Here is a 22,301-nt window from a genome sequence, read left to right as displayed (position 1 = left end):
TGCTCAGAATTGGATGGGTGGATGGATGGTTGATCAGGCATAAACAAGTGTTGTCCTGCCATCAAGGAACACGTGGTCTAGCTATAAATATTCAGAAAGGCACTTTTGCTCTGATTTCATAAGCTATCCTTTCAGTTAAGTCATTTTTTGCCTTATGAGAGAGAGCCTTTTCAGCGCCAAAAGTAACACTGTCAGGTGTGTACTCACTTCCCAGTTCTGGAATGGAACTATATTTGTCTGCTCTGGAAATTTTTCCTTCAAACATTTGGGGGAAAAAATTTTGCAAAGAAAACATCATTCATAGATACAAGAGCCTGAATGCCAAGCCTGGTTCTGCAACTTAAACCAGCTCTGTGACATTGAGCAGCTGACTAAGCCTTCCATGCCTCATTTTCCTAACGTCCCAGACTTGTGCAAAATGGGAGTAGTAATAGACCTATACCTCACATGGTTGAGAAGTTTAAAGAATCACTTCATGTACACTGCTTAAGACTGGCTGGCTGATAGCAGTCAGTAGTTAGGATAATTATAATCATATTGTACATTTATCTCTTCAGAGATAAATTCCATAATCATTGTACATTTATACTCTATTGTACATTATTTTACATAGAATATTGTATATTCTATTATACATTCTTTGTACATTTATATTCTATAATCATATTGTACATTTATCTCTTCAGAGATAAATTCAGAGATTTAAATTCTAGCCATAACCCTTACACATCAAATTTAAGCATTTAAATACAAGCCAAAACAATTTTGATAATTCTGGGATCTGAGTGATACAGGCTTGAGGGGTCAGTATACTATTACCTTTTGTATATTTTTGAAATTTTTCATTATACAATTTTAAAATCAGAAATGTGTAAGTTACATGCAAATAATATTTTTTCTAAATATAAAAATTAAGTGTACTAAATTATTTCTGGCAAATACTATGATTATATGAAATACTGTTTATTTCATTTGACATTGAAATATTTGTATATATTTTATTAGTGATTGATACAATGAGACATTCCTGAAATGGAAAGATTTTGCCAGTCTAAACTTTTTTCAAATGAGTTCTCTGATGCTTGAAGAGAAATACAATAATAACTAATCTGTTTTACTTTACCTGGAAAAGAAATTTCCTTAGGTAAGTCAGTTTCAACCTTAGCCATAAAGCTTCAAAAGTATATGTTTTTTATGACAGTAATTTTTTGATGGCAATGTTTATAAGTCTTTTTTTATTGTAATAGAGTACATATAATGTATAATACATATACGTATAAAATTTACCATCCTGACCATTTTTTAACTGTGTTCAGTGATATCACATATATTCATATTGTATAACCATCACCACCATCGGTCTCTGGAATTCTTTCATCTTCCCCAACTGAATCTCTCTACCCATTAAACACTGCCTGCTCATACTCTCCCTCCTCCCAGCCCCTGACAAGTATCATTCTACTTATTCTCTATAATTGTGACTACTCTGAGTACCTCATATAAAGGGAATCAATATCTGTCTTTCTATAGCTGACTTATGTCACGTAGCATAATGTCTTCAAGGTTCTTCTATGTTGAAGCGTGTATCAGAATTTCCTTCTTTTTAAATTTAAGGCTGAATAGTATTCCATTGTATGTACATATCACACTTTGGCTATTCATCTGCTGAATAATATTCCGTGATCTGTATATACCACATTTTGCTTATTCATCCATTTGTTGATGAACTTTTAGGTTGCTTCCACATTTTTAGCTGCTGGGAATAATGCTACTGTGAACATGAGTGTACGTGTCTTAAAACCCTGCTTTCAGTTCTTTTGGGTATATAGCCAGAAGTGAAACTGCTGTAACATACAGTAAATCTGATTTTAATTTTTTGAGGAACCTCCATACTATTTTCCACAGTGGCATTTCCATAACATACCACTTTATACTCCTACCAGGTGTACACAGAAGTTCCAGTTTCTCCATCCTTGCCAATACTTTTCTGGTTTATTGATCATTGCCATCCTAATAGGAGTGAGGTGGTCCCTCATTGTGGTTCTGATTTGCATTTCCCTGATGATTAGTAATGTGTTTTCATATGCTTATTTGGCGATCCATATATCTTCTTTGGAGAGATGTCTTTGTAAGACCTTTTCCCATCTTTTAATTGGTTTGGTTTTTTGGGTTGTTGAGTTGTAGGAATTCTCTATGTATTCTGGATAGTAATCTTCTATCAGTGTATGATATGTAAATATTTCTCCCATTCCATGAGGTCATAATTCATTTTCAAAAACAAGGTTGACCAAAGGAAAGTCGAAGGCCCTTTCTAGCTCCATCACTCTGGCCTCTCTGCCTTCATAAATATGTTTACTGGAACATAATTTTGCCTTAAGCTGCTGCTATAAACACTGTTGTTCTTTGACATTGGAACAAGTGGGGTTTGTGGTTCCAGGTGGAGGTCATCTGCCTCTGTAATAGATGGTCCCAGAGGACACATATAATAAAGCTGGTTGGTGGCTTTCTGAACTCCCAGTCTGGTCTCACCTTTTTGAAGAGATCTTCAGATAGTAAGGGTCGCTGCTGATTCTGCTTCTGACTTAACTGTTCACAGCTGCCTTTTGTTTTTTTTTTGTTCTATCCAAGGACAGAATTGGAAGATTTACAGAGTAATCCTGGCTCTTTCACTTAATACCTCTGAGACCTTGGACAAGGTATTAACCTCTAAGCCTCATTAGTAAGAAGTCACTGAGAGAATTATATGGGTTAATACATGTGAAGTTCTAAGAACAGAGTCTAGAGCATAGTAAAACCTCAATAAATGTGACTTGTTGTGTTGGGTAAAATGTGCTTGGGGAATGAGGTAGACATAAGTCTTAAACTATTCTAACTTGGGTTTTCAGAGGCCCCCTCTTTTTTTTTTCTTTTTAAACTTTGTCTTATTTCTAGCTCTGGAATTGTGAGATTTGGCCATTCATTCCACTTGGTCCCATTAGGCCCGGGCTATGTATGTATGTTCTGGCATCTCATCTAGTTTGTACCCCTTTTCACTCAAGCATTCTGGTGTGATGGTACATTATATGGTCACCTTAGATTTGACAGAATTGAAAGATTACCATAGGGCACCTGGGTGGCTCAGTGGTTTAAGCCTCTGCCTTCGGCTCAGGTCATGATCCCAGGGTCCTGGGATCGAGTCCCGCATCGGGCTCTCTGCTTGGCAGGGAGCCTGCTTCCTCCTCTCTCTCTCTCTCTCCCTGCCTGCCTCTCTGCCTACTTGTGATCTCTCTCTGTCAAATAAATAAATAAAATCTTTAAAAAAAAAAAAAAAGAAAGATTACCATACTTTTGCATTTCTCTTTCATTATAAATTGTTTTTCATATTCATATGTGCCCCACCTTCCTATCCTTCTATAATCATAGCTAATAATCAGACTAAGGAGAAAACGTTTAAAATCCCAAATATAATCGCCTTTTTTCCCCTCTATACACTAACATTTAATATAGAAATAACTCCCTTCTCCATCCACGTTCCAAACCAATAAGTCATACAACTTCAATGAATTCGTACAGCATAAATGATACAGGTACCCTGTATCAGCTTTTTTATTTTATAGATGCCGAGACCCATACATCTCAGTTTCAGAGATTCATAGAAGTTAAATGTGACTTATCCCGTATAAGTGGTACATTAGTGATGGGAGTACTCTGTCCCAGGTCACTTGATGCCCATTGTTCTCTCTACTGTGTAAAGCAGTAAAAAGTGTTTTTATGGCAAAGGGCAAGATTTTCCAAAGGGTGTCATACAAGCACATTCCTTTAATGCTCTGTGGGACAAAGGGGCTCCTTTAGATCATCGCTGAATACTTCCTCCTGGAGGTTCGCAATGCACCTTAGCACTTTAAGGATGCTAAAACATTCTGAAGTAAAGAGACCTATTGGTTTTTGTTTAATCCTGCATTTTCCAAACTTTGGGAAAACACTTTGGAAATGCTGGTCAGGGTTTTTTGGAAGGCAGAGAGGTTGATTTTTTTCTAAAAATATTCTCGTGGCATTGTTAATTCTGTTACCTTCAGTATCATTTTTCCCCTTCAGTTGGGTCTGCTGCAATCACTGAAGCTTGTTTTAAGCCAGTTAGATCATTTGATTGAGATAGGTCATGTTGACTGTTAACAGAGAGCGCTCTTCCAGAATGATGATTCTAGAAAAAGGATTTATCAGTTTTCTAGGGTCATTTGCATCCTCTGGGCCCTCTCTTTTCCTTTTCTTTCCTTTCCTTTCCTGCCATGTAATCCAAAAATTGGATTTAATCCTGTTTTATGTAGGAGACAGACAAAACTTGCCTAGAATGAAAACATTCCCGAGAGTTTTAACTCTGACTTATTCTTATTTCCAGCATCTAAAGGCAGTGGGTTAGATTAATAACTAAATAACATAATACTGTGTTCCATATAGCGTAGGGTTTTGGTTACTTAATAAATAAAATTATTCCTTGAGAATTTTGAGAAATAGGGTTTTAGTACTATAACTGCACAGTCAGGATTACCCCCAGGATTTGAAACTGGGGACACAAGGTGGACTTAAGGGTTATATCTGATCCTGAAAAATCTCTCCCATTAAGTCTTTCCAAGACCTATGTTTATTTTAGTATTGGAGCTCCAGTAGGAAATACTAATGTTGCCCAGATCAGTTCATCTTGAAGAGGATTCCCATTGACTAGCAGCAACCAATTTTATTTAAAGTCACCTCTCCAGGGTGAGACCCCAGCTGTCCCTATGGTGCTAATTACAGAGGTACTTGCCCAAGCATCTTTATATCAGCCTGTGACTGCCCTAGTGCTCACTAGGTGGTCTCGTTCTCCAGTGGGACTGATGATGTTTTGTAACCTTTGTATGTTTGCTTTAGAATATCTAATTATGCTCACCATAAAATTGAGCTTTTTAAAAAAAGAAGAAAGGAAAAAGAAAAAAAGTCATTTTTGACATGGTTTAAATTTCAGACAGACCTAGGTAACAGTGTTTTGTGTCCCTATAAATCTTGCAGAATTCTCAGATGAAAATAATTCTTGGGGCACCTGGGTGGCTCAGTGGGTTAAAGCCTCTGCCTTTCTCTTGCAGCTGGGGGGAAAAAAAAGGCCTCTGCCTTTAGCTCAGGTCATGATCTCAGGGACCTGGGATCAAGCCCCACATCAGGCTCTCTGCTCAGCAGGGAGCCTGCTTCTCCCTTTCCCTCTGCCTGCCTCTCTGCCTACTTGTGATCTCTGTCTGTCAAATAAATAAATAAAATCTTTGAAAAAGGAAAAAAAATTCTTCCATGTGTATGTGCATACTTCATTACAGTGTGGCAGAGTTAGAGTAGGAACTCTGTCCACTACTAGGGACACTGATTTTTCTTCATCTTGAAACATGGCACCATTCTTCTTTTGTTTCAGCATTATACTCAGCCATGTTAGTGAGTTTGCTCTGTAGTCTTTAAAATTAAAAAGCAAACAGGGGCACCTGGTTTGCTCAGTCGGTAAAGTGTTCTGTTCTTGATTTCAGCTCAGGTCATGATCTCAGGGTCATGAGATTAAGCCCCAGTAGGGCTCTACACTCAGTGGGGAGTCTTAGAAATTCTCTCTCCTTCGCCCTGCTTGTACACACACATATACACACTCTCTCTCTCTCTTTCTCTCTCAAAATAAATAATAACAAACAAAACAAATGAAGCAATATGTAACTTCAAGAATGAGTAAAGAAGGAAGTAAGAAGAGACCTACCATAAGAGGGACATTATACCAGCACTTTTTACCATCCATTACTTTCAGATTCAAAGCTCATCTTTTTAATCTTTTTTCTCTCATTTTGGTAAAGGCTTTTATTTTGCATTATGTTTTTATTCTGCTTTCTGAACATATTTCACATTTGAAAAAGAATTCTCTGTGCTGTTTTTGAGTTTTAACTACAAATCTTCAGTGAGAAAAGGATTTAACCTATGAATGAGGCCACAAATTTGGCTTCCAGGACTCCGGTTTTTTCTCTTTTCTTTTTAAGATTTTATTTATGTATTTGACCCATTGAGAGAGAGAAAGAGAGCGCACACACAGAGGCAGGGAGAGCAGCAGCAGAAGAGAGAGAAGCAGACTTTCCACTGAGCAGGGAGCCCAGTGTGGGACTCAATCCCAGCACCCTGGAATCATGACCTGAGCCAAAGGCAGATGCTTAACCAACTGAATCACCAGTAGGCGCCCTGACCCTATTTTTTTCTAAAGAACCACTAGAAGTACCTACTGGAACCTTAAATGCTTTTAAGGAGCTATTAAAAATCTTTGAAAAGCTATTTCAAATCCTAGTTTGAAAGCTAGGATTTATAAGACCCACTGTTTTTTTTTTCTTTTTAAGATTTTATTAATCTATTAGAGCGAGTGAAAGAGAACATGAGCAAGGGGAGTGGGAGAGGGAGAAGCAGACTTCGCACTGAGCAAGGAGCCTAATGTGGGCCTCAATCCCAGGACCATGAGATCATGACATGAGCTGAAGGCAGCCACTCAACCAACTGAGCCACCCAGGTGCCCCAGACCAACTGTTTCTTAAGTTTGAACTGAAATTAACACAGGAAGATGTAATTTTCCATTTTATAAGACTTGACAACATTTAATGTTAACTATACTTCAATGATAAAGTTTTTTTTAATTGACAGTGTTCAAAATTAACTACCCAAAAAGGCAGCCTTTTCTACATGTCTAATATTTAAGAATAGAAAACTTGAATTTACTCACATTAAGCATCAAACTTCAAAAAAACTGACTTTGCTGGAAGAAGTAATTTTCTTGACCATTTAATGTTTACAAAATAGTCAGTTATTAAACTCTTTGGCTTTCTTGCTAGGTAGTTCTTACAGAATGCAGTGTCAAATTCCTGTCTACCCATAGCTTTCTGACTTCAGTAGCAGGCACTCAGAGTAAAAAGTCTAATAACATGCTGTGTTCTCCTTGGTAGGTAGGTGAATTTCAACTAAGAAATTTGCTTGTGTGAGTGAATGATTTGGCATAATATCCAGTTTATAGGAGGTTTCCAAGTCTTGAACACTATAGGTAGATCATTCTATGCTTAAATTCTCATAAATATGGTGGAAAAGATTGAAGGAAGCAAAGATGCTAACAGTGATTTTCTTAAACTTGAATTCCTAAGGTTATTCTGTCAGTAACAGAGATGAAAATAAATTCTGAGACTCTTGACACAGTTCTGTTTTCTAGCAGATTTTTTGTGATTTTGTGTGTGTGTATTTATTATTTGTTAAAATGCTTCATTCTTCATTAGGAGGCTAGATTACCTCCTGGTTGGTTTTGTAACCATTCCAATAATAGATTGTAAATTGTGTTTTCTCTTAAACAATTATCCCTCTTAGATAAATTTTATATATCCAGATGCCATACAGATAACAGTATTCCTATTAACCCTGTTGTCTGATCTTAGAGCGTCTTCTCCTTGTGTGTATATCTTCTGCTGACAGCTCTGAGAGTTAGGGTTCCATGGTGTGGAATTTTTTCTGTAATTGTTAACATTACCTCTTATGGGTGCTGCTCTGTCCATGTTAAGTCATAATATCAGGTACTAGAAAGCAGTATTTTTATTTCAGGGCTTCATGAAGAGGTCTGCCTCTAATACCAACCGCTTTAATGTTTATAAATTGCTTAGAATGTTGGATTATAATGACTAATGGTTGCTTCTAAGGAGTAAGAAAAAAAATTGAAAAATTTTTTAGTCTCAAATACTTTACCCTGTGATTTGAAATACTCTTTCCATAATTATATGTTTAAATTAGTCTGATTTGTTACTTTTCACTGCCTTAGAAAGTATATAATTGGTACATTTTATGGCTTAAAATTGCAACTACCACTGATTCATAATTCAAGTTTAACTATTTGTTTACATTTTCTGAATTTTTTGCATGTGAATTTAACAGCACATCATTTGCAAATAAAAGCAGTTTTCACTAGCTTGCTTTTTTTAAGTGTGCAATTTGAGATACATTTGAAAAAAATGAATAAAATTATTTTTGTTTCATATCAAGAAATGGATGAAAAGAGGCTGCTGGATCCAGGGTTGAAAGTTCGTAAAGGCCTCTGGGATTACACTCTGAAGAACCAGCAGGTGGAATGCCTGAGTGACTGAAGAAAATGGGTGCTAATGCATCTAACTATCCTCATTCATGTTCCCCGAGGGTAGGGGGAAATTCTCAAGCCCAACAGACTTTTATAGGTAACTGTTTCAGTTTTTCTAATTTCTTTTTTTGTTAATATAAATAGAATTGTATTTTCAGTGGTCCTTCTGGATGAAAGGAGAATCTAACTGTGAAAAAGTTATAGATAATAATTCTGCAACATCCAGCTTTTTTTCCTGACAAATGTAAATCTGTCTTGTATGATTTTTATCCTGACCAAGGTCCTATAGCACCATTGATCTTTTCTTTGGTGTCCTAGCTATAATTGCCAGTTGCCCTCAAAAAACCTGGCAATCTCCATTGGTGTAAAAATTGTGAAATACAAGCTTCTTACATCCTGGCCCATTTACTTTCCCCAGTGTAAAGCAGCCTTGGTGTAATTAGGAAGAAAAAGAAAATCACAATTATATACAAGCAGTAGTCTTAATTTGCAAATCTGCTTTACTCTCATTTCCTAAAAATCCTTGATTAAAATCTGTGATATCTGGTTTTTGATAGCCAGAGAACCAAAATCATTTTGTCAAGTAAAAAATAATCTGCTGTTAGTCTCTATTCCTTATTTAACATAGAAGTAAATTATTTGAACTTTTTAATAACTTCATTTATAGAAACAGAAGTCAGTTTTATTTGAATGGTTCAGGAATGTCTGTTGGTAAAAATTTTTAGCATGAAGTATGTGTTAAAGTGAACATTGAAAATGAATGTTAGGAACAAAGAAACAAATTTTCATTTGTTTGATTTCCTTCTTAGGGACATCATCCTATTCTCAGCAAGGCTATGGTTGTGAATCAAAATTATATAGCCTTGACCATGGCCATGAGAAACCACAAGACAAAAAAAAGAGAACCTCTGGCCTTGCCACCCTCAAAAAGAAGTTTATTAAGCGTCGAAAATCTAATAGGTCTGCTGATCACGCCAAGCAGATGCGAGAACTCCTCTCTGGGTGGGATGTTAGAGATGTTAATGCTTTAGTGGAGGAATATGAGGGAACTTCAGCCTTAAAGGAGCTTTCTCTACAAGCCAGTTTGGCTAGACCAGAAGCTCGGACATTGCAGAAAGATATGGCCGATCTTTATGAGTACAAGTATTGTACCGACGTAGACTTAATATTTCAAGAAACTTGTTTTCCTGTTCATCGTGCCATTTTGGCGGCGAGGTGTCCGTTTTTTAAAACACTGCTTTCTTCCTCACCGGAGTATGGGGCAGAGATCATTATGGACATCAATACAGCTGGTATAGACATGCCCATGTTTTCTGCTTTGCTACACTACCTTTATACAGGAGAGTTTGGAATGGAGGACTCAAGGTTTCAAAATGTTGATATCCTCGTTCAGCTTAGTGAAGAATTTGGAACACCGAATTCCCTTGATGTAGATATGCGTGGACTTTTTGATTACATGTGTTATTATGATGTCGTCCTTAGTTTTTCTTCAGACTCTGAACTGGTTGAAGCTTTTGGTGGAAATCAGAACTGTTTAGATGAAGAGCTCAAAGCTCACAAGGCTATTATTTCAGCACGGTCCCCATTTTTTCGGAATTTATTACAAAGAAGGATACGGACTGGTGAAGAAATCACAGACCGAACTTTGCGGACTCCCACAAGAATTATATTAGATGAGTCCATTATACCAAAAAAATATGCGAAAGTGATATTACACTGTATGTATACTGATGTGGTGGACCTCTCCGTTTTGCACTGTAGCCCCTCGGTGGGGAGTCTCAGTGAGGTTCAGGCTCTCGTCGCAGGGAAGCCAAACATGACCAGGGCAGAAGAAGCCATGGAACTTTACCACATAGCACTGTTCTTGGAATTTAACATGCTTGCACAAGGTATGAAATTCTGGTTTTTAATTTTGATTTCTAGAATTACATATTTGTCTTCCTGTGAAAACACAGCCAATATGTTCCATGATTTCACTGTTTGGGATGTGCGTGGGTTGGTTATTTTCTATAGTTAAGGAATCTGAGAAAGAATTGAGGGTCAGTATTAATGTGGGTATTCATTTAGTACTAAAACCAAGCATTCAAAACTGGTGACTAAGAGCAATAGATAAGATGTGAGACTCTTAATTCCCTAATGTAAGATGATAGGTGTGTGCCCAAGCTTTTAACTAGCCTCGTTTCCCAGATTTCATGGTTATTCTTGATCTAGGACTCTGGGATAACTTAGAGTCACATTTTTATACTCAGTAACTTATTGATGTTTGAATGTTTGGAAAAAGAATGAAAATTCATTCCAAAAATGAAAATAGTCACATTTAGATACAAGTTTATTTGAATCAAAGAATTAGAGTTTCTGATTTAAATTTTTAAATATTCTGTATCTTCTTTTCAAACTCAACTCCTACATCCAGCAACAGCCTGCAGTGTGTAAGGCACGGTCAGTGCTAGACTCGTGAGCCTTCTTCATTTAATCTAAACTAAAACTTTTAGGTCGGGAAAGCACATTTTTTGGGTTATAGGCAAATGAATACGTGAAGGTAACATTAAAAGAATTATATATCTATTGGTAAACATTAAAATCTTAACATTTCAGAGGTGGAAAGAGACCTTCCACATGGAACAAAGGGAATTTGTGGTCTTGAAGAATGCATTCTTTGCTTTTGGTAGCCATATGTTTAAAAAAAAAAAAAAGCTATATGACATGAAATTATTGATAAATTTAGCTAATGAGTATTTGCTAAAAGAACATTAGAAGTTGCCAGTCAGAAGACAATGTTAATGGCTGGGCAAAAGTTAGGAATTTAATGAACTAAGAAATAATGAAAACTACACACATTTTTCCAACTTGAAAATAAAAATGTCTGTTGTATGGCTTAGTCAACAAATTAATAGGACTTTGAGAAATAAAAGCTCCAGCTAAATAACAGTAAGAAATGACTTATATGAGAGGAATTATACAGAAGAAGGTAGTGATAAACCTGAGTGAAAAAAAGTTGAGATTTCTGTTATATAAAGTATCTCTTAAAAATCTTATTTTACCATTATAAAATGTTGTTAAAATGTTTTTACCAGTTTAAAACAAGAATCATAACATTAATAATAGGTTGGCGCCTGAGTGGCTCAATGGGTTAAGCCTCTGCTCAGCAGGGAGCCTGCTTCCTCCTCTCTCTCTCTGCCTGCCTCTCTGCCTACTTGTGATTTCTGTCTGTCAAATGAATAAATAAAATCTTAAAAAATAATAATAATAATAGGCTATTTTGATGTCAGACTGTAAGAAAATAACGTTATCAAAAATAACCTAGCAGCTTCAGAGCTCCTGGGTGGCTCAGTGAGTTGAGCCTCTGCCTTCGGCTCAGGTCATGATCTCAGGGTCCTGGGATCAAGCCCTGGGGAGCCTGCTTCCCCCGCCACTGCCTACGTCTCTGCCTACGTGTGATCTCTCTCTCTGTCAAATAAATAAATAAAATCTTAAAAAATAATAATAATAACTTAGCAGCTTGTCCTACCACTATTCTATAAAACCAAATTTGTCAGAAAATGCCTCTACAGAAAAATTTGAAGGTTGTGACATTGCTCAAAAGGTGTAACAACCTCTGTTTCTCAAATTGGTTTTGTTTTTTGACATGTTTAAATAATAAGAAACCAAAGTGTATTATATATACTCTGCTGCGTTTTGTTTTGTTTTTTTTTTTAAGATTTTATTTATTTACTTGAGAGAGAGCACAAGTTGCAGAGGGAGGAGGAGACTCCCCACTGATCAGGGAGCCGGATGTGGGGCTCAGTCCTGGGACGCTAGGATCGTGACTCCGGCTGAAGACAGACACTTAACCAACTAAGCCACCCAGGCGCCCCACTTTGCTGTTTTTTAAAAATGGGAAAGCATCCCCTAATACAGTTCTTTGGGGATTTGTTGTTTTAAGTTTTGAGTGAAAAGTAAAATTGTGAGGCAGTTCTCTTGGCTCTTAGGTAATACTTAGTCTAGAGTTGTTTTTATGTTAAGTGAGTTTAAATTTTTTTTTATCATTTAGCTAGAAATTGTATTTTAATATATTTAAAGATATAAAATTACACTCCTTGTATTGCCTTAGTCTTGGCTACTGTAAAATAAATAAATAAATAAATATATATATATATATATATATATATATATATATATATATATATGTTCCCTTAAACCTGGGTGTACATGGCTCTCTGTTTCCTTTCAGTATTTAAAATACAGAGTTTAGCTTATTTGGTGTTTTGATTTTTGTACTCCATGTAGGCCTTATTTTTCCCCTATACTTATGATACTGTTCATATTAGTGTTTATAACAGACCATGCCTTCAGCATAATTTTTACCCCATTTCTGTGGGAAGGAGAATATTTGGTCGCTTAGAGAGGAATTATATACCATGAAGTTTAAGAGCTCAGGCTCTGGAACCAGACAAACTGGATTTGAATCCTTCACTACCATGTTTTAATGTGTTTGACCTCAGAGCAAGTCACCTTTCTAAGCTTCTATTTTCTCATTTATAAAATAAAATAGTAACCCTGTAAAGTAGGATTATGAGGGTTAAAGGAAATAATGTATGTTAGGTGCTCTGACTGGCACCTGATACATAGTTAGCATTCCATAAATATTAGCCGTTAAATGATAATCATCAGAACATATTTCATTAACTATCACATTGTTTTCTAAAACTAACTTTTAATGAATAAAATTTTTTTTTTTTAAAAAGGAGGGGTGGGACAACTGGGTGGCTCGGTTGGTTAATTGTCTGCCTTCGACCCAGGTCATAATCCCAGGGTCCGGGGATTGAGTCCATTGCTCAGCAAGGAGCCTGCTTCTCCCTCTGCCCGCCGCTCTGCTTGTGTGCTCTCTCTCTCTCTCTGACAAGTAAATAAAATCTTTAGGGGCACCTGGGTGGCTCAGATGGTTAAGCCTCTGCTTTCAGCTCAGGTCATGATCCCAGGGTCCTGGGATCAAGTACCGCATCAGGCTCCTTGCCTAGCAGGGAACCTGCTTCTCCCTCTCCCTCTGCTTCTCCCTCTCCCTCTGCTGCTCCCCCTGCTTGTGCTCTCTCTCTTTCTCTCTCTCTCTCTCTGTCAAATAAATAAAATCTTTAAAAAAATAAATAAAATATTTAAAAATATAAAACTTTTTATGTTCAAAAAAATAATTTTGTAACTGTTGATTAAACCTAATACTAAGCATATTTTGCAGATTTTTACTCAGTTATTACTGATTTTAAAATTTTCTTGTAATTTTATCACTCGTGAGATGATACATGCCACTTGTCAGACTATCCGTAAATATCTGGTTATTTGTCATAATACAATTGGTTTTTCTCAGCTGGGATTCTACAAGCAGATTGAGCCTGTAATACCGTGAGGCATCTATTGTGTGTAATGAATTAGCAGCTCTCTGTTACATCCAGCATGGTAATAGTATGTACCATTTTGGAGAGAATTAAGAAAATAGTCACCAAAATCATCTGTGTTCTATGATTCAGATGAGGGCTTAACTTTAAGGAACACTGTGAGACTAGCCTGTTCGGCAGCTTGATGGTAGGACCTTATTCTCAGAATTAATGACTGTTACTTTTTATTCCTAATTAGATTTAACTTCAAAAGTTAAAGCCAGTTTTAAAAAGAAACAAAGTCTGTCAAGGGAGGCTGGGACCTTGAGACTAAATGTGCCCTTTAAGATGGAGAGGTGATTTAACAGTTTGAAGAGCATCATAGAAAGAGGCGGTATAAGCAGACAGCCAGAATGGTCTGGATAAAAGCGCACATCCCTGGCCTACACTGAGAATGCATTTTATTCAGACAAGTAGGCAGTCACTATTAGGGAGGTGAGTCAATAGGTAATGGGACCTCAACTTACTGGCCTGGCATTTTAGAATAAGCTTTAATTTCACTTGATTTCCTGTATAACAGATTAAACATAAGTTTATTTCTGGCTCCTCCAAAGCCCTAATGGCATAATGAAGGAATAAAACAAATATAAGCCCTCAAGAAGAAAACAACAGTGGAGAAAGGATACTGAAATTTTTGGAAGCTGAAAAGCAGATAAGGACTGATCACTGACTTAACGGAGGCGAGGTCTGTAATAGAGCCTGTAAAGGGGGGAACCCCAGATAAGAGAGCAGTTCACAGTGGGTACTTAGTACTCTTGGGAAGAAGGGATAAGTGCAGCCACTGAAAACGGAGACTTGATTTTAAGTCTGAAAACTGAATGGATCAACCTCCCCACCACCCCGCCATGGAATTCACCTTTATAGATGGTATCTGAAAGGAATGGGGTTTTGTTTTACTCCATATAGTGAGCTGGTTTTCTGAGTACCCTCTATTAAACATCCGTATTCTCTTCTGATTTGTGCTACCTTTTTTTAAGTTCTCAAGTATATTTGGGTCAGCACTTTCTCCGTTGTTTCCGGGGTCCATCTGTCTATTCTTTGCATCAGTATCACTTGTGCCACTTGGCAGATCCTAACCTGCCCCTTCAGTTCCCTTCTCTACCCCCTGCCCCACCCAACCAAACACAAGGAACTTGAGCTTTATTTTCAAAAGAAATCAAACTAGAAAGATTTCAGATGTGGAAATAGCTATGAAAAGGGAGGGTCGGGGTGTGGGGTAAAGCACAAGGTTGAAATCTGAATTTATGTCAAAGCCTACAAAGTAAATGACAAAAATCACTCCCATTCCCCTGTTCTAGTCCGTGCCAGGCAGATACAAGATAAAAAATCTAGAAATGGTGAACAGCCCAAGAGCATATAGACTGATGGAGACTATGATGAAGTTATGCTCAGGAGTTAACATGGTGAAAAAACCAGTTTGTCTTCCAGTTTTTCTAGAAGACTATGGTCAGCAGTCCTGCTTTTGCAACAGAGCTTCCACACAGCAGTTCAGTGTTGCATTCATAAATACGAAAACCCGTCTAAGGTTCACTGGACATTTGAAGAAAGCTTCCAAATTGAGACAGAGGTCAGAACAAAAAGAACAAAGTATTAGCAGAAACCATGAGGAAACCAGAGGAAAACTTCAACAGAAGCAAAATGCCTGGGTGCCTGCGTGGCTTAGTGGGTTAAACCTCTGCCTTCGGCTCAGGTCATGATCTCAGGGTTCTGGGTTCGAACCCCCACATCGGCCTCTCTGCTCAGCAGGGAGCCTGCTTCCTCCTCTCTCTGCCTGCCTCTCTGCCTACTTGTGCTCTCTCTCTGTCAAATAAATGAATAAAATCTTAAAAAAAAATAATAGAAGCAAAATGCGCTTATGTAAGAGAGTGCTCTGTTGAATCAATGAGACATAAACAGGGTACTATAAGAGTAAAGACAGGAACTCTTGGAAATAAGGTAGCAGAAATGAAAAATAATTTAATAGAAGGATTGAAAGGTAAAATTGAAGAAACCTTTAAAACAAATAACAGAGAGGTGGACAACAGTGGAGACAAATAAGAAAACTTATAGTATTGGTCCAGAAGGTATAACAGTTTAACAAGTGGTGGTTTTAGAAACATACCAGAGAAAATGGAAGAGAAGCCAGTATCTGAGGAGTAATAGAAGAAATACTGCTAAAGTACTAAAGGAATTTCTGTATTAAAAAGTCTTATCCTGGGGTGCCTAGGTGGCTTGGTTGGTTAAGCGTCCGACTCTTGGTCTTGATTTGGGGTTGTGAGTTCCAGCCTTGGGCATGGAACATACTTAAAAAAAAAAAAAGTTTTATCCGTTTCTGTAGGGAACTCTAGGGAAAAAGAAAAGATTCTAAAATGTTGCAGAGAGGAAAAAATTCGATTCCATACAAAGAAACAGGACTCTGAATTGTATTGAGCTTTTCAATAGCAGCAGCCGAGTGCAGTAATTCAGTGGCACAGTGCCTTTGAAAAAGCTGGTGAAAATTATTTTCAACACAAAATTCTATATTTAGCCAAGCTGTCAATCAAGTGTAAAGCTAGATAAAACCATTTTTTTTTCAGTCTTGCCTCAAAGAACTGATCGCTCCTGCACCCTTACTGAGGGAGTTACTAAGGATATGTTCCACTAAATGAAGTGAATCAAGAATGAAGAAGTGTGGGATCCAGGAAATGGCGTCAAACACAGGAAATAAAAAAGGGAAATCCTAAGTCCCATCCATGTAGTAGGTCTAGCAGACTTCACATCTAGACTGGACCAGGAGGGCGAAAGGCTCCAGGAACATTAAATGACAAGGGACATTGAAAGAGATTTCATGGGTCTTTTGGTGCTTTTATGAAAAATTAACAGATTTATAGAAAATGAAGGGAGTGAAAAAAGAAGAAAAAAATAGCTCCAAGAAACATTTTAAATTACATATGGAAGAAAATATAATTCTGGTATGCGGCTTGGCTCACAGTAAGCCGTATTTAAATATGAATACTGAATATTGATTTAATAAAAATTATAATACAGAGAGGTAAATACCAGAAGAAACAACTAAAGAACTGAGAGGAATTGCCTTGGGAGCAGGACTGGGAAGAGGAAAGACATAGGGCAGGGGCTTTGTCTTTAGAATAAACTTTTTTTTAATTAATAATTTTTATTAACATATAATAATGTACTCTTTGCCCCAGGGGTACAGGTCTGTGAGTGGTCAGGCTTACACATTTCACAGCACTCACCATAGCACATAACCTTCCCAATGTCCATAACCCAACTACCCTCTCCATACCCCCCTCCCCCCAGCAACCCTCTGTTTGTTTTGTGAGATTAAGTGTCTTTTATGGTTTGTCTCCCTCCTGATCCTATCTTGTTTCATTTTTTTCCTTCCTAGAGTAAGCTTTTTATTACTACGAGCCACAAGACTTTTTAGATCATCAGCATATGCTGCTTTGATTACAAAATTAAATTTTTAGTACATTAAAGATATGATGCTCAGAAGAACCAGAGAGACTTAGACAGAATGGACCTTAATCCTAAAGAACTGGGTCTTTTTCATATCTATCAATAATGTTAACTAGTGGGGGGCGCCTGGGTGGCTCAGTGGATTAAGCCGCTGCCTTTGGCTTAGGTCATGATCCCAGGGTCCTGGGATTTAGCACCACATTGGGCTTGCTGCTGGGCAGGGAGTCTGCTTCTCCCTTTCCCTCTGTCTACTGCTCCCCTTGCTTGTGCTCTCTCAATCTCTGTCAAATAAATAAATCTTTAAAAAAGGAAAATGTTAACTAGTAAAATCATGCTTATCATTTTAGGTTACAAAGGACTTTTACTTTCTCTCATTTGGTCTCCCTGACAACCTGTGAGTATGGTGGGGCTCAGAGATGAGTAACAAGCCTTCTCTTGAGATTGTGAATGATAATGTTGTGACTCATACCAGCTCTTCTGATCCCAAGCCCTGAAATGTGTGCGTGGTAAGAGTGGGGAGCAGTATGAGAACCACTTTTGAGGGACGAAGGTGGGAGACCATTGTGGCCTAGTTGTAAAAACGGAATAGCAGACTAGTTATCAAGGCATCAGCCGCGAGGAGTCTCAGCGATGAGCCTGAAGTGCTGAACCACTTGGGCAGGAGTAAGTCAGGAAAATGTGGGCCCAGCAAAGACATTTAAAAGCTTTAGGGGCAGGGACCTGGGTAGGTGACCACAGACTTTGCTTCAGAGCCCTTAACCAGAGAATAGAGGCCATTTTTTGGTATTGAGTAGGCCATTCTTTCCTGAATCTGTGAGTGTTCCTTTATCAGTTGACTTTTTGGCTGCCAGCATTACGACCTTCTTCCTGGTTTTGAAATTCCTCACAGGTCTCGCTGGAGGGCAGAACCCACCCCCCAGTGTAAAAACCTAAAAGGTCAAACACTTGTTTTCTCAGCCTTCTCAGTGGTTAATGTTTAAACACATGGCCTGGGCTCTTTGAATTGGAAACTGATGGCACAGAAAAGCAAGGACTTTAGAGAATTCTTTGTATAAGCGGGGTGCGAGCAGCAACGCCGCATGGAAAAGGAGAGAGAAGTCAGTGGCAGTGATGCCGCTGCTGTCCACGGCCACTGATGGCATCCACCATCTGTACACAGCAGGAGGTGTGGTGGCCAGGGGCCCAGAGCAGCCTGTGGTACCCACTAGGCTCTTTCCCTAATATAGTCCTCACTCTACAGCCTTCCTCTGCTCTTGTTTTCTGACTCTGGTCTTCAACTTTCTCAGCCACTGTGGGCTAACGATATATCCTTTCACATAAATCCCTTTTCTGTTAAGCCAGCTAGAGTTGTTTTCTGTGGTTACAGCTTGGAAACCTGGATGGTAACAGTACCTATAGTAAAAAGACCAGTGTGTAAAATTCAAAAATAGATGGCTAAATTAGAAGAACCTCCAAAGAAGGATCAGGGGTTTGGTCATTGACTTTCATGATCATTTTAGCATACACTGCACTGTGTAAACACCTCTGAAAATGTGAGTACCATGGTGAGAATATATATTTGAGTTCTAATTTTTTGAGTAAAAATTTACTCTTTAGGAGAACTGTAGGTTTTCTCATGAATTTTAACAACTGTGGGCCTACCATAAAGAATTTACATTTCCTTGTTATAAATACTGTTGACCTCAGAACAAAATAGCTCAGAATTAGCACCAATATCTATGTGTATTTTCCAGTTCAGGACATTTTACAGTAGAACACTTTAAACCGCAGATTTTATTCTTTCATCTTGATCAAAAATGTATTTTTTTACTCTATGGAATATGAAAATTAAAACATTAGTTCCAAACTGGACTCTGTAATGCATTACCTGCATTTTTAGTCATAATGCATGTGATTATATTTTATTGAATTAAAAATCTAACAGAGAAACAACTGAAAGCAATGACCTAATTTTTTTCCTTTGCAACTTGGTCGGATTTCTAGAGTGTGTGACTTGAAACAAATACAAAGTAGTAGAGACTAACTGTCCCGACTCACTAAGCCCTTCCTCCCTCTTCCCATCCTCTCCATTGTCTTGTGTTGACATTCTTCTTCTGTCTCCGTTCAGTTGAACTGGCAGTTTATTATGCTTCTGTCTGCGATTGTTTCCTCTTAGCAGTTTAGTCTGAATATACTTCCTAGAGAATAATGGAGCTAAGTTAAAGACCATTATCCACAGACCAGAGTAGAAAATTTAGATTTCAGTTAACTATTACAACATAGATGAAGAATTAATCTCAGTTCAGGAATGGCGGTTCAAACGACTCTCAAATTAAACATCTCTAATCATAATGACACTTAGCGCTTAAGAAATTCTTTACTCAAGGGCTCCTGGGTGGCTCAGTGGGTTAAAGCCTCTGCCTTTGGCTCAGGTCATGATCTCAGGGTCCTGGGATCGAGTCCCACGTCAGGCTCTCTGCTCAGTGGGGAGCCTGCTTCCCCCTCTCTCTCTCTCTGTCTGCCTTTCTGCCTACCTGTAATCTCTGTCTGTCAAATAAATAAAATCTTTAAAAAAAAAATTCTTTACTCAAAATTTATGAGTAGAATTCTAAATTATAGTATTTTATTGCATTTTTATTTTAGAACTTAAACCTTTTTTCATATATGCTACAAACCCTCCACCTCTGAGCCTCTGCTCACATTTTTCTGTGGTCTTAAAAGATCTTTGCCTCTGATCACTAAATGTCCCAAGTTCTACCATACTAAGACCAAATTCACATGCTATTTTTCCTTTGTTTTGTCTTAGGCATTCTAAATTGAAAGTATTCTCTACTTCCTGCAAATTTCTTTTTTCTTTTTTTTAAATTTTATATTTATTTGACAGAGAAAGATCACAAGTAGGCAGTGAGGCAGGCAAAGAGAGAAGAGGAAGCAGCCTCCCCGCTGAGCAGAGAGCCCCATGCGGAACTCGATCCCAGGACCTGGAGATCATGACCTGAGCTGAAGGCAGAGGCTTAACCCACTGAGCCACCCAGGCGCCCCTCTTCCTGCAAATTTCTAAAACACTTTTACTTTTCTTTTAGGTTCTTACATCCAACTTAATCTGAAATTACCTGTGTACCTCTCTCATTTCCTCATCATCTAGTGTATTATATATTCCCTCAAGACGAGGTCTTATCTTCATCATCTTAATCACCCAAAGAACCCAGCACAGTACTTTGCTCTTAGTAGACTCTCAGTTACATTTTTAAAATTTTTTATTTAAATTCAGTTTAATTAACATATACTTTTTGGGTCCATGGTCAAAGGAACAAGACTGATACAAAGCGAAGGTCAAGCAAAGCTTTATTTCGCACCAAGCATCGAGAATCAGACTGACCAGCCAGGGCCATCTCTTGCAAAGAGGCTACCTCTTTCTGCTTTACAGAATAGCTTTTCAGGGCAAAGGTCATGTGGTTGGGCCTGGCCACGCACAGGTGGCAGATGAGATTGTAACACACACAGAAAGCTGCACAGTCATGCTAGGTCACATATAAGTGACCAGTTGAATCCATTTAATTACAATTTACCCTATAGTAGATATTTGAACTAGCCTATCACCTTGGTCAGAATTGGTGCCCAAAAGGCAGGGCCCATACTCCTTGGTAGCTAGGGAGACAGTATGTGCCCCCACTGATTGGATGTCTCCACCTGGCCTGACCCACCCTTGTATTTGGGCTTTGTTACCTGGGACTGGTTTTCTGGGACTTGTTTTTAAGTAAATTCCCTGAAGGGGGCGGGGGCAGGGTCAGTTTAAGTTTTACTGCATAAACAACAAAATCACTGTTTAACCGGATGGAGCTGCTCTGGCTAAATAGGCCCTTACATTCTGAATTATTAGTCCAGAGGTAGAATTCAGTGAGTTACATATTTTGAGTTATCTTTAATGTCTATGGAAACTGAGTAACTTTTTCTTTCTTTTTTTTTTTTTAAGATTTTTTTATTTATTTATTTGACAGACAAAGATCACAAGTAGGCAGAGAGGCAGGCAGAGAGAGAGGAGGAAGCAGGCTTCCTGAAAAGCAGAGAGCCTGATGCGGGGCTCGATCCTAGGACCCTGAGATCATGACCTGAGCTGAAGGCAGAGGCTTTAACCCACTGAGCCACCCAGGTGCCCAACTTTTTCTTTTTAAAAGGGGGTGTGTGTAATAAAGACTTAACCATAGAAGTTGCAAATAAAATTAAGATGCTCAATCTCAATCTAGGGGATAAATATGAAGCATTATTTTTTAAAATAAGTTTAGAGATGGTCTAAATGGTGTATAATTCCATACCATTAAACTCCGTGTTAAGTTAAATTTCAAATAAAGTCTCATCAACTCCTTCCTTTGTTACCCATTGATATGTAATAGGATATCAGTTGAATTTAACCTATTCTTGGAAGCCAGTCAAGCTGTTAATCTTTTGAAGCCATAAAGTTTAATCTGAGGACAATTAGAAGCCTTTCTCAACAATAAGCAAAATCTTTTCTCTCATACTAAAATCCCAAGAATGCTACAGTTGAGAGAAATGAAGAAACAGGAAGACTTGCTTGTTTTGGTTTGTTTTGTTTTTCTTCCCCAACACAAATTATGTGTTTATTATTGTCATGATCTGAGAGATTTAATTAGAACTTTGCAGACATTAATATAATCAGACAAAAGATGAAATACTATAGTCAGATCATTATGGATATGAACACAGAACTTTGGGGTGCCTGGGTGGCTCAGTGGGTTAAGCCTCTGCCTTCAGCTCAGGTCATAATCTCAGGGTGCTGGGTTCGAGCCCCACATCAGGCTCTCTGCTCAGCGGGGGACCTGCTCCCCCACCCCCACCCCCGCCTGCCTCTCTGCCTACTTGTGATATCTGTCTGTCAAATAAATAAATAAAATCTTCAAAAAAAAAAAAAAGAAAGAAAAAAAGAACTTTGAGCAACAGGGACAAGAAAGAGCTGAGCTTTTATTATTTAAAGAGTATACGGAGCTCTAACCCCCGTAAGGATAGCGAAAGCATCTGCAGTGATGTTGCCAAATGCAATGTATTCTGAAGTAGAGAGAGACTTGATTTCCAGTTAGCATTTTTTGAACCCCGTTGCGATACAAGATGCAATACCAGGGAGAAGAGAATAAGAAGGAACCATATTTGAATGTCACCATGTGCCTAGCTTCATGATGGGCACACCACATAGGTCTTCTCAGTACATCTTCACAACAGTCCTGTAGAGCTTGGAGATTTGCTCAGGTTCATAGATAAATAATGGTACCCAAATTTAATGGTATTTTATAAATAAATACAAAGTCTGGGGTCAGATCTGTGCTCCAGTCCTGTCTCTCCCACAT

General features: G+C 38.0%; 1 protein-coding gene across 2 annotated transcripts in view; it reads left to right on the top strand.

Moving 5' to 3' along the window:
* The window catches only part of BTBD7 (BTB domain containing 7), a 77,921-nt gene that overhangs the window by 20,354 nt on the left and 35,266 nt on the right, over positions 1–22,301 (top strand). For both annotated transcript variants that reach the window (XM_046008547.1, XM_046008549.1), the window contains exons 2-3: positions 8,032–8,219; positions 8,932–10,011. In XM_046008547.1, coding sequence (XP_045864503.1) covers positions 8,138–8,219; positions 8,932–10,011 — 1,162 coding nt within the window. In that variant the 5' untranslated portion in view covers positions 8,032–8,137. The remainder of the gene's footprint in view (positions 1–8,031; positions 8,220–8,931; positions 10,012–22,301) is intronic.

The sequence above is a fragment of the Meles meles genome, chromosome 6 (genome assembly GCF_922984935.1).
Source record: "Meles meles chromosome 6, mMelMel3.1 paternal haplotype, whole genome shotgun sequence".
In the NCBI taxonomy this organism is placed as follows: domain Eukaryota; kingdom Metazoa; phylum Chordata; class Mammalia; order Carnivora; family Mustelidae; genus Meles; species Meles meles.
The sequence above is the reverse complement of the archived record's forward strand: the minus strand, read 5'-3'. Positions and strand labels throughout refer to the sequence as shown.